This window comes from Rhinopithecus bieti, unplaced genomic scaffold (assembly GCF_001698545.2).
Source record: "Rhinopithecus bieti isolate Rb0 unplaced genomic scaffold, ASM169854v2 scaffold_56246, whole genome shotgun sequence".
Taxonomy (NCBI): Eukaryota; Metazoa; Chordata; class Mammalia; order Primates; family Cercopithecidae; genus Rhinopithecus; species Rhinopithecus bieti.
In genome coordinates this window covers 309,471-324,801 of record NW_016821943.1, presented here as the reverse complement: position 1 = coordinate 324,801, position 15,331 = coordinate 309,471, and the positions used below count along the sequence as shown (strand labels likewise).

General features: G+C 59.2%; 1 protein-coding gene across 2 annotated transcripts in view; it reads left to right on the top strand.

Moving 5' to 3' along the window:
• Positions 1-15,331, top strand: part of KIF1A (kinesin family member 1A) — a 108,445-nt gene that overhangs the window by 60,670 nt on the left and 32,444 nt on the right. For both annotated transcript variants that reach the window (XM_017860698.1, XM_017860697.1), the window contains exons 23-28: positions 129-222; positions 1,574-1,722; positions 2,114-2,292; positions 4,466-4,603; positions 5,412-5,669; positions 12,386-12,504. In XM_017860698.1, coding sequence (XP_017716187.1) covers positions 129-222; positions 1,574-1,722; positions 2,114-2,292; positions 4,466-4,603; positions 5,412-5,669; positions 12,386-12,504 — 937 coding nt within the window. The remainder of the gene's footprint in view (positions 1-128; positions 223-1,573; positions 1,723-2,113; positions 2,293-4,465; positions 4,604-5,411; positions 5,670-12,385; positions 12,505-15,331) is intronic.

The following is a 15,331-nucleotide window of genomic DNA, read 5'->3' as shown; positions in this document are numbered from 1 at the left end:
TCCTTGCTTGCCTGGCCCCATTTCTTGCATCCAAACGGTGGGATGTGGTGAGGCCCACTGTCTAGGCACAGTGTGAGAGGCCCAGGCAGGTAGGGCCGTAGTGGAGTCACAGGCCTTGCTTTCTGCAGGACTACGAGAGCAAGCTGGAGGCTCTGCAGAAGCAGATGGACTCCAGGTACTATCCGGAGGTGAACGAGGAGGAAGAAGAGCCTGAGGATGAAGGTGAGGGGTCACTGGGCCAGCACCTGCTGTGTCAGGAGGGTCTCAGCATGGAGGTGGGCAGCCCTGGGCCCCTCCCTGGAGGTCACTGGTCAGTACTTTTGCACTGGGGTCTGGACCTATCTCTTTAGGGAGAGACCCCCTTGCCCTGGAAGCCCTGTGAAACCAGGATTTGGGGAGCAGGGAGACTGTGCCACAGCTAGCAAGCAACTCTGCACACTCACACACTTGCGTGTGTACGCACAGGCACACATTCACGTGCACACACGTACACACGTGTGCACATACATGTTGCCTCTGACAGGAGTGTCTGGATGTTGATGGGGAATGGGGAATGGGGCTGGTAGGGGCTCACCATGCTCATAGGCGTCCACTCTTCCCGTCCTGCTGACCACAAGGCTCATGGGGTCCCCGAGGAAGAGTCCACTGTGCACATCACCTCAGGATTCCCTTAGTGAGCATGTGCTTGGGGGGCCAACCCGGCTGACATCCCGCAGCTGTGGGCAGCGGTGACCCACATGCAGGTGGGGAGGGGTTTGTGCCCATCTCGGCCTCTGGCCAGCTGGTTGGCAGCTTTGTGCTGGCATGACCTTGGCCTCTTCCCCTGTTTGGCCTCATTTACCCAGCGAGGCTCCCTCCCACTGCAAAGCTCAGGCGCGCCGATTGGGGGCAGCCAAAGGCACGTAGTGCTGTGTTGGGAGGAGAGGTGGGGCCTCAGCACAAGGACAAGTCCCTCCTTGTGTCCCTGCTTGTCCTTCTCTCAAGGGCCCAGTGGACAGACAGGGCATGGGCGGGGAGAGGGTGTACGGGCCAGCACTGCCTGGGAGGACCTGGCCTGCCCTCCTGCCTCCTCTCCTGTGGGTCCTGCTCCCCACTGCTGGCCCTGGATGGCATGTGGCTGTCATTGATAGTGTTGCTCCCCAGCCACTCTCATCTTCAGCCTGACTCACAAGGCTGCTCACGGCGGCCTCTCCTTTGGGGCACGCAGAGCTTTTCATGTTGCCCACCGTGACAGAGCTCTCTGCCGGTTTCTTCTTTTTGTGTACCCAAACCGTCAGTGTGAAACGGCGGGGCCAAGCACAGAGCTCTCTCAGCCCAGGCCCAGAGCGGGAGGAAGCCTGGGGAGAGAGGGGCCCGTCCACCTCCAGCCTCAGTGACTACAGGGGGGTAACCTTCCGGCCTTCCATCTTTTTACCTGATGACCACCCGGCCGTGATGTACACAGAGCACAGGGCACAGGGTCAGCTTAGGCAGCCCCGTGGAGTGGCTGACCGGACGGACCTTCCAGAGGGTGGGGCATGGTGGGCAGGGTCGTGGCCTTCCTGCAGTGACCACCTGTGACCTCTCCCCACAGTCCAGTGGACGGAACGGGAGTGCGAGCTGGCACTCTGGGCCTTCCGGAAGTGGAAGTGGTACCAGTTTACGTCTCTGCGGGACCTGCTGTGGGGCAACGCTATCTTCCTCAAGGAGGCCAATGCCATCAGTGTGGAGCTGAAAAAGAAGGTGGGCTGCCCACTGGCTGCACCATTTCCTGTTGGAGAGAGTGCGTCACCTCACTCATGATGGGGCCAGCTGCTTGGGACTCAGCTCTTGGCTGTCTGCCAGCCCTGGGGGTGGCGTGGCGGCCCTGCCTGACCTGGGCCCCCCAGAAGGGTGGGCGGTGAGGGAGCCCAGGACTGGCCAGGTGGGAATTGGCTGCCCTGCTCACGGGAGACGGAGGCCGGGTGGGCAGGCAGAAAGCAGGTGGTCCCCTCTGGCGGCTGTCTGGAAGGTTCCAGTGAACCATTGTGGGGCAGGCAGCTGAAATCTCCAGAAGGTGGGAAGGAGACCTTTCTGGGGACCTGGCGCCCTGTCCCCCAAGGAGCTGATGAGTGGTCATCTTCCCCCATCACAGGTACAATTCCAGTTTGTCCTCCTGACGGACACACTCTACTCCCCTCTGCCACCCGACCTGCTGCCCCCAGAGGCCGCCAAAGACCGAGAGACGCGGCCCTTCCCCCGCACTATTGTGGCCGTGGAGGTCCAGGACCAGAAGAACGGGGCCACCCACTACTGGACGCTGGAGAAGCTCAGGTGTGGCTGGAGGGCTGCTGGGTGGATGGTGGGAGGGTCCTCCTGGGCAGGGCTGAGGCCACAGGAGCGGTGGTGGGCACAGGCTTCACGGCAAGTACCTGCAGACACCGCTTTTCCTCCTGTTCCAATTTTTTTAAAATCAGAAGAAAAATGTGGATAGAGTTCAGCCTTGTAGAATCCTCATTCTCTTACTACCAATGCAGCTATCATACATAAACATAGATTTGGGTATTTTCTTTCAGAGGAAAGGACAGATGAGGGGAATGCTCCCTAGGCCCACAGGGGTCAGGATGGTGCAGTGGAAGGGAGGGCAGGCTGTGGCACCGACAGAACAGGCTGGCAGAGCACCCAGAGCGGGTAGAGCAGGGCCTGACGGGTAGCTCCCCAGAGGGGCTGGGAGAGGTGGGGGGGGGGCGGAAGGAGTGTCCCCTTGCTCCTCCATTCAGGAAGCTGCCGGGAGGTGGATCCCTTAGGTGAGCCCAGTGGAAGGTGGAGGAGGAGCTAAGGCGAGTGTGGCGAGGAGGAAGCCTGGGCTGTGCCCCTTTGTGCCCATTGTGAGCTCGTGTCCTTCCTAAAGCTCGGCCTCTGCTGTCCCCACATGCTCACTCTGATTTGTCTTGAGCCTTACTTTTTTTTTTTTTTTCTTTAAGAGACAAGGCCTTGCTCTGTTGCTCAGACTGGAGTGCAGTGGTGTGATCACAGCTCGCTGCAGCTCGAACTCCTGGGCACAAGTGATTGTTCCACCTCAGCCTCCCAAGTAGCTGGGACCACAGGTGTGGAGTGCACCATGACACCCAGCTAATTTTTTATTTCTTTTTGTGGTAGAAATGAGGTCTCGCTCTGTTGTGCAGGCTGACCTCTAACTCCTGACCTCAACCAATCCTTGCACCTTGGCCTCTGAAAGTACTAGCATTATAGGTGTGAGCCACTGCGCCCAGCCAGGCCTTAAGTTATGGGGGTGACTGAGTCACCCTGTGAGGTCAGCACCAACAGTGGAGGAGTTGAATGTCACTCACAGGCCCCTGGAAAGCAGAGCATGGCACGCCCCGCCCTGCAGGGCTACATAGGGAGGCACCAGGGCCCATCAGGAGGCAGAAAGGAGTGGGAGAAGGCACAGGCCACAGCCTGGGGTTGTGGGAAAGGCCAGGCAGGGCAAGGAGACTGCTTAGGCTTGGCTAGTTTGAATAATTCTGCAGAGCTCTGGGGCATAGGACTGTCCCTGGTTGTCAGGTATCTGACCCTGGGTGATTTAGGCCAGGGGGAATATTGGTCTGGTGTGTGAAAAAGTTAGAGAAAGGAGGTGGCTGGGGTACAGACTTGGGATTGGTTGGTTTGTGTAGGAAAGGCAGGGGTGATGGCAAGTTGCTGACTGTCTCTAGGAATTAGCAGGACTTGGGCAGCTCTCCCCAGCCTGCAGTGCCCCCCAAGAATATCAAAACATCACAAGTACAGAAAATAAAAATATGACTAATGTACTCGTGCACACATACACATTCATGCAAACACACACAGACTAATAAGCATTCAAGAAGATATGCATATATATGCAGCGTACACTCTCACACTCACGTTCCTCACTCTTCTCCCCTGTTCTCCCAGGTTGCGTAGCTTTTGGAAGGATGGGCAGCCACTGTTGATGTGGTTTCTCTTATACCTGAGACCTAGGGGCACAATGATTGCTTTTCTTTCCTTCCACAACATTTGAGGGGAGTGCTCCCTCAGTAATAATAATTTTTAGGCTATTTTCTCTATCTTCTATGTCCCTACCTCCAGTTTGCCCTTTATTCCTTGAGCTCTTGGGCCTCTGTGGCCTGATCCCCCTTTCTGAGCTTCACTTGCGTTCTCTTCCTGCCTCTCTGACGACTTTCCAGCAGCCCAGTGCTGCCAGCCCCTCGAGCCCCCCACTGCTTGTTCCCCGGCCCACCCCCTGGAGGGAGTTTGGGAGGAGCTGTTGGTGACCTTGCATGCTTAACTGAGTGTGTTACCTGTGGCTGACCAGCTCCAAGGGTCACAGAGGGGGTCTGTCTAGCAAGCCCTCTGAACCTTGATGACCCTGAGCTGGATGTTGTGGCCAGAGCTGGGCTGAGTCCATTATCCCCAGGAGATAAGGGTGTGTAGTGCCAACTGCTGAATGCTGGGCCTGGGTCCACATTGACCCCTGCCGTCCCTGCAGGCAGCGCCTGGACCTGATGCGGGAGATGTACGACCGCGCTGCAGAGGTGCCCTCCAGTGTCATCGAGGACTGTGACAACGTGGTGACCGGCGGAGACCCCTTCTATGACCGCTTCCCCTGGTTCCGGCTGGTGGGCAGGTGGGCACCTCCTCCCTTCCTTGGCAGAGAGAGAGACTGAGAGAGAGAGAGAGACAGAGAGAGAGAGAGAATGAGAGATTGAGAGAAAGAGTTGGCAGTGGGGGTAGGAGTGGGCCCTGGCCTGACACAAGGAGCGGCCCTGACAGGTGCTTTTCCAGCCCCAGACTTCCAGCCCTGTCCTCCCTGGCCTGAGGTTCCTCCCAGCCATTCCTCTCCACACACCACAGGACCTATTATTTCAGGGGACGTGGGATGGGGTCTTGGCACTGCCACCCAAATCCACTACAGGGCTGTAGCCGCCAGAACCCATGCGTCCATGTGTGTGAATATGTGAGGCTCCCAAGCAAACTCTCCGGGTCACCTGGTGGCCCTGAGGGTGGGAACATGGAGGCAGGGCTGTGTCACAAGCCTTAGAGACGACTGCCTCCTTCCCTGGTCTCCCAGTCTGGGGTCTGCACCCAGCCCCCTTCACCCCATGGGACTGTGGCATTCTGAGGCCTCAAAGGGGCCAAACTCTCGAGGTCCTCATATGGCCTCAGCCACTCCCAGCCGAGACCCCTGTTCTCAGTCCCACCTGCAGGTGTCCTCCGGAACTTTCCGGAACCTTCCTGCTGGCCATACATGTGATTTCTTTCCAAGACTGGGGGCACAGTTTTGGTTCTCTTGTCTTTTAAAGCAGCATTCTCGATGGTCTGTGTGTTTGGTTTTGGTTTTAAACAGAAGTTCCCCCCAGCCCCGGCCCCAGCCCCTGTTCGTCCCTGCGAGTCGCTGGTGTTAACTTCTCTCTGTCTTGTCGCACTAACCTCAGTTCAGCCATCTCTGGCTGCAACAGCTACCCTCTTCTCAACACATGCATGAGCGAGCGCATGGCTGCTCTCACCCCCTCCCCCACCTTCTCGAGCCCCGACTCCGACGCCACCGAGCCTGCCGAGGAGCAGAGCGTGGGGGAGGAGGAGGAGGAGGAGGAGGAGGAGGACCTGGAGGACGACGTCTTTCCGGAGCACGAGCTGTGCGACGGCCGGGACCCGTTTTACGACCGGCCCCCCCTGTTCAGTTTAGTAGGAAGGTTGGTGAGGTCGAGGAGAGCATGCTGGGGAGGACCCAGCTCTTTTGCACAGGAGCACTGCTGCGGGCACAGATGGACCGCTGGGGCCTGGCCCGGGCCCTCCCAGGGCAGGCGAGGCAGGTGGAGGGGCTGGCCTCCTGAGGAGAGCCCCCAAGGGCCCCCGGGCCCTGCATCCTTGCAGTGGGGCTGCTCACCCATCCTGGAGATGGTCGCTTTGGGCCAGCAGGGAAGAGTCCGGGTTCCAGGTACAGAAGAAGTAGTGCACCCCGGAGCTTGCAGCTGTGGCCCCAGGCAGGTGGGACTATTTCTGCAGAGAGGCCGTAGGAACCCCAGGGTGGCTCAGGCACCCAATGGCCGAGTTCCTCCCTGAAAGTCCTAGTGCAGGGCCCGAGGGGCATTTGATAGGTGAGGGCCAGCCACCCCCAAGCTGGATGCCCGTTCTGTCATTCTTCTGGGAATCAACACTGTCCTAGTGCAGGCAGCCTCACCCCAGCTCAGCTGTCTTCCAGAAGAGACAGAGGCTCCTGGCTGCTCTCAGTGTTCTCCACTCTCTGTGGGGAAAGGAGCTGAACCCAGAGGCAGCCATCCTGAGGCCAGGGAAGGCCTTCCTTTTAGGAGTGGGAGGCAACTGCTCACCCTCCCATCTCCCTCTGAAGCGGTGGGGCCTGGGCAAACCATGCCTGTCTGAAGGTGAGAACGACTGCATCCCTCCTGACCTCCTAGGTTGTCATGGCCAGAGATGGGGACATGTGACCCAGTGCCCTCACGGAACGTGCCCTTTGCAGAGAGAAACTAGTTATCACGTTGCCCAAATCGATGAGAGACCATGGTTGGGAGACAGAATGGAGGCTGGGGAAGCCCAGACCCAGGGAGCAGGCGTCCCACCCTTCTAGCAGATTTGGCAAATCCAGCTGCCTTCCTGTTATCATGGAAGGGAAGTCAGGTGAAGGAAAGATCTGGAAACCTGGCTGTAGTCAAAAAGTCAGCTCAGGAAACAGCCAAATTTATATATTTTTCATATACGAATGTCACAAGATAATTCTTAATAACAACCTTTTTTGGAGATTAAGATTGCTTCCCTGGGCTAGGCCAGTGGAAGTTTTCAGCAGTCTTAAGCTTGGAGCAGCCGTGCTGACAGCTGAAGGCTAAGGGTGGCCCCAGATCACAGAGTTTGCACGAGCTTTACTCTGTCCTTGGGTGGAAATGGTAGAAGGAAAGCCTCACCCTCCCTCTTGGAAGACAGCAGGTCCCCATGGGCCCATGCCATGGATTTATTCTGATTAATTTTCCGTGAGTGTTACTAGGCTGTAAGGTGAGATAAGCTGGCCCACCAGATAAAAACTTGTGGCACCCTCCCTCCGAGATGCTCTGGGCCTGTACTTCCCGCTCTGCAGGGCCCAAGAGGGAGCAGTGGACCCCAAGGCCAGTTCCATGCAGGCCTCTCTCAGAAAGCCCCGGGCTGTAGGGCCAGGCCCCTGTACCTGCTGGGCCCCAGGAGTGGCTCCGGGTGTCAGGTAGGTGAGGGATCAGGACGCACAGGGGGACGAGGACTTCAGGAGAAGTGGGGTGGGGCTCTCGCAGTCTCAGCCAGAAAGAGCTGGGTCCTTCCAACATTTTTTTCCCCTTTTGTGGATTTGAGATTTTATAAAACTACCAAACCAAACAAAAGTCATCAAAGAGAGACCTGGCCCCCATATTGCGGGGTGGTCTGTGAAGGGCTCCATTTGGAATCATCTTGATCTTTTTGGTTTGGCAAGAATTGGCTTCTCCCACGCAGCAGCTGTGCAGGCCCAGCCCTGGGAAGGCCCCTCGTTGATTTTCCTGTAACCTTCTGGTAGCTGCTGGCTCTCTCTCCAAAGCTTCAGCGAAATTGGGGCACCCACTCTTGTCCCCTCTGGAAAGGCTTCCCTGGGTCCCAGCATGCGTCTTTGCACCTCACCAATCTGTGGTTAGCGCCTGCCTCCTCCCTCCCTCCCGCCACACTCAGCCCTCGCTCTGTCTGCCTCTGCTGCCGCCTCTTTCGGGCTGGGTTTCAGTCTGCTTCAAGGTACCCCGGCCTCTGCAGAAGGCCCATCCAGCACTGGCCTCCTGTGTTCCACACTGGGGCTCCTCACTCAAGGCTAGGGTCGGCCCCCAGGGGCCTCTGCCTCTGGCAGTCTGGGGCACCAGGTGACCTGGGGAGGCAGTTGAGTTGGTGACCACTGCCTATATTCCAACAGGAGTGGGCCTGGAGCTCTGATTTCCCCTGGCACAGGAGAGGTAGGAAACACGGGAAGGGTGGGTGGGCACAGGAGCTGCAGAGAGAGCAGGGCGAGAGGCTGACTGCCTGGGATGAGGGTCCTTGGGAGGGGAGCAGGGCTGGGAAGGGAGCGCAGGTGTCTAGGGCTGGGTCAATAAATGTTGCTTTGGTTCAAGGGCTTTACTCAGGGTCAGCTCTGTGCCTGCCCCCTGGGCTGGCAAGACCACGCCACTCCCTTGGGTCCCACATGGTGCTCTCGGTGGGCTGGGGCCCCTCTATCTTGGTATTTGCAGCATGGCTGTGGATGGCGTTTCTCGGCCTGAGATCCTGAGAGCCACTCTCTGTGCATTGGGTGTGTCTGCGCCAGGTAGGGACAGGCCTGGGCTATGTTCTGGCTCCCAACATGTCAGGTTATTTCTGGCATCTGGAGGGCAGGTGGGGGACATGGCCTGCCCAGGCCTGTCGCCTGGGAGGGTATCTCCACTGGGCAGAGACGCCAGGCTCCAAGATGCCAGGCACCAGCGCTCTGCCCCATTGCCTCACACTTCGGGTGCATTGGTTGGCATGGTCTCTTCACAGAGTGGTGGGCACCTTCCAGGCCCAGCTCACAGCTTTCCTGAGGCTGGTGCTGCCAACTGGGACAGTGGATTCTGGGCCCCAGAGGTCCCTTCTGGCTGAACAAGTCTATCACCAAGCCAGGCAGACTGGGACGGGCGGTGGGGAGAGGAGAACACCCGACACTAGAGCCACAGCCAGATCCACATGTCTCCCTGGTGGCCTGGGGCCTGGGTCGGTGCCATGAAGATGCTCACAGGATGCAGTAGAGATCGGGGAGCATTTGGACCCCAGGAGCCCTTTTCATTGTATAACCTCCACCTGGATGTCCCTCGGGGCCCCACCCCCAGCAGTACCCACCTTTGGGGCACAGTCTGGGCTGCATCTTGCCCATCTGTTTGAAAGCAGCAGCAGTCTGTGGTGCTGCAGTGTCTGGGTCCCCCCAGCTCCCAGCATGAGGACAATCTGAAAAAGCATGAAACAATCAATCTGCTGAATTAATCAGCTGTGATAACTAAGCAGGTGCCCAGGTGAATTGCCCACTCAGAGTGGCTGGGGAAGTGCCCATGGAAGCCAGCCCTGGCCCTAGAAGTAGGCGGTGGAGCTTGGTGTTCACACAGTTGAGCTGGAGAGGAGTCCCACGCAGGCCCTCGCTGCTAGGCCCTGGCCACTTCCTTAATCTCTGTGCCTCAGGCTTTTCCTCTGTGCGATGGGGTATAAGTACCATACTTCATCGTTCTAATGTGCTGAGACCCCGGGTGGATTTTGTGCATCTCCAAGAAAGAAGGGTGCAGCTGGTTGAGTTGAGATGGCTGTTTATTAGGACGTGCCCTGGCAAGGAGATGGGGGTGCACTGCCTCCCAGGAGACAGAAGAACAAAAGTCCCTGTGTGCTCACCCGGGTGCTTGGCCCTCGGGTGCCTCTACAGATGCTGGCTGCTGTGATTTCTGCCATGTTGCTTCACAATGGGATGATCTGAGCCTGGGGCTGTGAGGGACTTGGGCCTCCTTGAGCCCAGCCCCTGTCTGATTTGTGGGGCACTCGCGTCTGTGCTGTGCTGTTGGTGCCTGAGCCCACGGTTGGCAACATGGCAGAAGGCGTCCCCTCAGAGTCAGTTCCACACAGCATTTGTTCAGCAGGGAGGCCCTGTGGAGACAGCCAGGAAGGGGCCTGCCTGCTGCAGTCTCACCATGTGACTTGGGACGGGCCTGGCCCCTGCCTCAGTTTACCTGTCTGTGCACGGCCTCAGACCCCCTTGGACCTGGCCTTTCAGGGCAGTGGGGGAGGGTGAGGAGGGGTCAGGTGAGATCCTGAGAGCTAGGAGTGGGGAGGGGGTGGCCCCTTCCCTCACTCAGGTGCAGAAGTCTCCTCCCTCTGGGTGTGGTCCTGGGGAGCTCAGGTTTGTGGGTCACCTTTGTGGTGCCATGAGTGGCACATGTGGATGGCCCCAGAGCCCAGGGCTCTGCTCACTGCCAGCAGCCCCTGCGGAATTGCCCTAAGCTTCTGGGAAGGCAGCTCTGGCGAGGGGTCTTTGGGGTAGGAGAGGTCGTGTCTGACCCTGTCTGGGTGGCCCTGGAGAGCTATAGCCTCTCATTCCTGTGAGGCTGTGCCAATGGATTCAGGGACCCTGTGCCTGAGTGTCTTCACCTGGCCCACAGTGGAGTGGTCCCCAGTCCCGCCCCCTCTCTGAGGGCCGCCCTGTGGGCTCCCTGCCGAGTGGGGTGGGGGTGGGGCAGTCTCTTCATCCTCAGTGCCCTTCTGCCCTCCAACCCTGGGATTTTTGCAGTGGGCACTGGCTCTGGGAAAGGGTGGGGTGGGTGGGGGCTGGAGAGCAGGCGCTGGCTCAGAGCCTAGCAGCGTAGGCTGTCTCGCCTGGTCTCCTTACGTCTCCCCCAGTGTCATGCGCCAGCCACTGGGAAGAGCCTGTGCTGTCTGGTGGCCCAAGTCCCGGCTCTCCCCACCCCCACTCCTGAACATCTTAGCTTTGCTCAGTTTGTAGTAGCCCCTTTTCCCAACCCCACTGTCAAGCAGAGACCCTCATCCAGGAGCCCGGGGTGCCCTGGGGAGGGAAGGCATTGCCGTCCCCCTCCCAAGGGGATGCTGGTGAGTCCCTGCCTGTAGGACCCCCACCCTGTGGGCCTCAACGTCCTCTCGTGACTAGGGCCAGGGTGAGTTTCCATGGGCGCTTCTGGACATAACCTGGGTGGGTGGCCCAGGGCAGTGGAACCCCAGCCCCAACACTTAGGCAGAGCCACCTGCAGCCCTGTGGGTAACAGGTCCCTCCCTGATGGGCTCCATGGGTGTGGAGCACTCACTTCTTGGGGGGCATCTTCAGAGGGCGTGTTGTGCTGGGGAGAGGGCCCAAGAAACCACCAGGGCCTTCTTTTACCCCAGGAGGGAGGACTGAGGAGACTCTCAGGCCCCTGGAGCTCAGCGAAACCCTTTTCCTACTACAAGCCTTGCCTGGGCCATTTTGCGGCGAGGGCAGTGGTCAGGTCTCAGTTTAGCAGAGCCACTCAGAAAGCAAGGGAGGTTCCATGGGGATGTGTAAAGTCAGAATGAACGAGACGGCCAAGGGGAAAGTCCTGACACTTGCTGGGATGCTGGGGCCTCTGAGGAGGGTTGAGGCAGCCGATGAGATAGAGGGTGGGGCTTCTGCATTGGGAGCAGAAATACCCGGGGCGTCCATGGACCTGTGGGCCACAAGGCTGAGCTTGACTGTGATGGGGAGGCAGGGCCTGGACCCCCAGGGCCACATGGGGCATGGACGCCCCTGCAAGGAGCTTGGGTGTCACCAAAGGCATGGGAGGATGTCTGACGGGTGCCTTGAGACCTTTCTGGCTGCTGTGGAGGCCATGGCAGGGTGGCTGGCGGTGATGGGACAGTTGAGGGGGCTTCTTGAAGACTTTTGAGGTGGAACTGATGGATTTGATGAGTAGGAGAGGCCACGGTGCTGCTGGTTTCGACTTGCTGCTGCAGGGAAGTCAGGGAGGTTAGGGGGTGGAGGGAGCAAGGTCAGGAGCCCACCTGAGAGAGGTGTTGGACATTCACAGCCCACTGAGTCTCACTCAACCCCTCATCAGTATCTGCTCTGGAATTGGCCCCAGGCACAGCTCTTTCCCATGCCGGAGGTCACGGTGCTCAGAGCCACACCTGCCTGGAGCAGGAAGCAGGGTATCCTTCCCCCTGGCTGGGTGGCGTGGGGTCTTCCAGGGTCCTCTCCATCTTCCCAGCTGCCCACATATTGGTCAGCACAGGGAACGCAGCAGCTATCTGGCGACCGTAGTTGCTCGTGGTCTCTGCCTAGGCTGGTCCTGGGAAAGGAGGGGTCTTGGTGCTCTGGGTTGCCCCATGGCCCTGGGGGTGTCCTCAGGGCTCCATTCAGCACTTCCCTGGGCCCTGGACTAGGGGTGCCTCATCTTGGCCAACTCATCTTGGAGCTCCCACCTGCTGAGTTTCTGTTCAGGGAAGGGGTTCTGTGGGGTCTGTGAGCACCAGGGACCCCTGGGAAGTGGGCAGGAGGCAGAGCAATGCTGGCCATCAGTGCCAGTGTGAAAGGGTGGGCAGCACAGTGTGGTCTGGGTCCTGGTCTGGCCCCCGTCCTCCTTGAAGCAGGCTGAAACCTCCCTCCTCGGGTGCTCCCTTCTCAGGCAGCCAGGTCCGGGCCCAACTGGGCTGTGCCTCTGCTCGCCGCGACTCATTCCTCGTCCTCCTCTCTGTCGCTCCACCTCCTGTCTCCTCCGAGTGCCCACCCTGCCTGTCCCCGCCCGCTCTTGCTGTCCTGGCCCTGGCTGTCCTGTCCGGCGGCTTCCCTCTGCTTTGCAGCTCCGTGTTGTGTCGTGAGCCAGGCCATGCTGCCACCGCTGCCATCAGAACACGTGTGGAGGGGTGGCCCATGACCACAGCCTCTACTTCCCCCCAGGGCCTTTGTGTACCTGAGCAACCTGCTGTACCCCGTTCCCCTGGTGCACCGTGTGGCCATCGTCAGCGAGAAGGGCGAGGTGAAGGGCTTCCTCCGCGTGGCCGTCCAGGCCATCTCAGGTACGTGTGGGCCAAAGGCCGTGTGTGGCGTTGGAGCCCCTGGGGCTGGCTCTCACCTTTGCAGGCAGAGGCAGGGACCTGAGAAGGGCCTTCTGGCATCATGTAGTGGTCAGTGGGAAGCTGGCCTCAGCTGGCCCTCCACTCTCCCTGGGGTCAACCTGAAGCTGTTTTTCCACCCTGTCCTGGGCTGGCACCTGGGGCTGCTGCCCCCCAGTGGTCCCTGGAGGGGAAACCCCTGCTGCCCAGCTCTTGGCTCTGGCCTCCTGGACTCTCTGGGGTCAGCTGGGGGTGCCTTGGGGGCCGTGCAGGCTGAGCCCAGTGCCATCTGAGCCTGCTCTGGTTGGGGGTCTCCACCTTCCCATCAGGCAGCCCCAGATGGACCCAAGACCACCTGGATCCCTCACCCAGCCTTCTGCAGAGCAGGTGCTCTCTGTCAACACATCCCACCCACCCGGCTGTCTCTGCAGCCCCAGGAAAGGCTTGCGAGGCGCAGTCCCTGGCCCCTGGGCCCTGCTCAGGGCAGCCCTCCCTGGGGTGCTTCTGGGTCCCTGATGCACTCCCTGGTCTCTCAGGCACAGGCCTGTCCGCCTCCACACTGGGCCTGAAGATGCAAGCCCCTCCCTTGTGGGAGGTGGAGACTGGCACTGCTCCGCCCAGGCCTGGCCGGCTCCTGATGGCGGGAGGCACCAGGGCGGCCCCAGAGTGCCTGTGAGCCTTGGTTTGCTCACATGTAAACGGGATCCGTTGTAATGCTCCACACCTGATAGGAATGTTGAAGGGTACTCGAGAACACAGATGTGAAAGAGCTTGGCTGCCTGGGAAGCTGAAGGGCAACAGGCGGCTTGTGCCATGAGGGAAGGTCCCACTCCCTTCCCAGCCCACCCCGGGCTCCCCCACCAAGGTCTCCCCTCACCAGGGACCACTCTTTTTCCTCTCGAAGGCCTTGGCTGCCTGGGCACCCTGGGGAGGGAGTAGTACAGACTGACAGGCAGGCAGATGGATGCAGAGAGGATGTGCATCCGTGGTTGCAGGGGGGCTCCTGGCTACCTAGTTGAGGCTGCTCAGAGGAGTGACTTGGAGCAGGCTGAGGTAGCCATACCCCTCCCCAGATGGCAAGTCCCCCAACTCTGAGATGGCTCATATTCTCCACCCTGAGATACCTCATATTCCCCGCAACATGCAAGATGTCTGGTCCTCCCAGCCCTGCTATCCTGGCTGCCTTCGGAGATTGTAATCCCACCTAATTAATGAAGTTAATTTGACTCTGATGTCAAATTCTCCTTATCCCATAATTTCTTTCTTTTCTTTCTTTTTTTTTTTTTTTTTTTTGACGAAGTCTTGCTCTGTCGCCAGGCTGGAGTGCAGTGGCTCGATCTCGGCTCACTGTGCAACCTCTGCCTCCCAGTTCAAGAGATTCTCCTGCCTCAGCCTGTTGAGTAGAGTAGCTAGGACTACAGGTGCATACCACCACGCCCAGCTAATTTTTGTATTTTTAGTAGAGACGGAATTTCACCATGTTGGCCAGGCTGCTCTCGAACTCCTGACCTCAAGTGATCTGCCCATCTTGGCCTCCCAAAGGGCTGGAATTTCAGGCATGAGCCACCACGCCCGGCCAGCCACCATGTCCAGCCTAGCCCATGATTTTTAAATGTTGTTTACAGCACCTCCCACTGGCCATGTCTTTGTTTGTCATCCAGTCACTGTGATACCACCGTGCTGAGAAGCTGGGGGCCCAGCTGGGGAGTGAGGGTGAGCACCAGGGAAGGGCCCCAGCCCTGCTGCAAGGTGGGGTGTTTACTGGAGCTGCAATGCTCAGGAAAGCTGGGAACACCTATTACCTCCTTCTCCCCTCCAGGAGGGGCCACCCCCACCTCACCAGGTCCTCCCGATCCTGCCTTGTGCCAGCAGCTCCCACCAAGTGGTCAGGATGGCTGAGCAGAGCCATGCTGATCACTTCCTCCCACTGGCCCCCATCCTGACAGCCACCCCCTGAGAGTGGGGCTGCACCAGAGGCTGTGGGGCCAGCCCATGTCCTTGTGAGGGCAACTGCCGTCCTGGTCTGCCCTGGTCAGAGGGGGCCTCTGGGGTCCACGTGGAGGTTGCCCATTTCCCAGGCCCCGAGTTCAATCTCAGTGCAAAGCTCTACCTCTGTCCTGCACCCTATGGGATTGAGAGGTACCCCCACCTCTCAGATGAGGGTCGCCAGTTAGGAAGGTGTACGGCAGCTCTGAGCCCAGGTCTGTGTGCCCAGGTCCACAGCCCCTGCTCTCCCAGGTCATATACTGGGAAACCAGGCTGGGACAGTGCCTGGGAAGTGCTCCTATCCTGGGCTGGGTCACCAGGCCTCCTGCCGGCCGTCCTACAACTGGATCATTTTATGTTGGGTGACGCCTAATTGTTTCCCTGTCTGATGGCTGTGGTGGTGGAGAAGGGACTTAGAAAAGGCCGCGGCCCTTGCGTTGGTGGCCTCAGAAGTCTCACCAGCCCTGCCTGTGACCTGGACGAGGTCGTTTGCTGTTCCCTCAGCACTGACTCCTCCATGAGCAGGCGCTGGCTGTCACAGACCATGGCAGGACAGAGCCCAGGGCTTCAGGCAGAGGGTCCACTGAGAGCTTTGAAGGCTGGGGAGTGTGGGCGCATACACTGGCAGGCCTGGGGAGTTGCGTAGAGGGGCGGTTGGTGGCCCTGAAATGTCTAGACAGGTGTTAGATGGTAGCTTCACCCAGATGGTGGCAAAGGCACGTCGTGATTCTGGAGGTGGAACCAGCAGGGCCGGCAGGGTGGTCTCTGCACATAGGGATGGGGAGGGGCTATCGGGTTCTGCTTG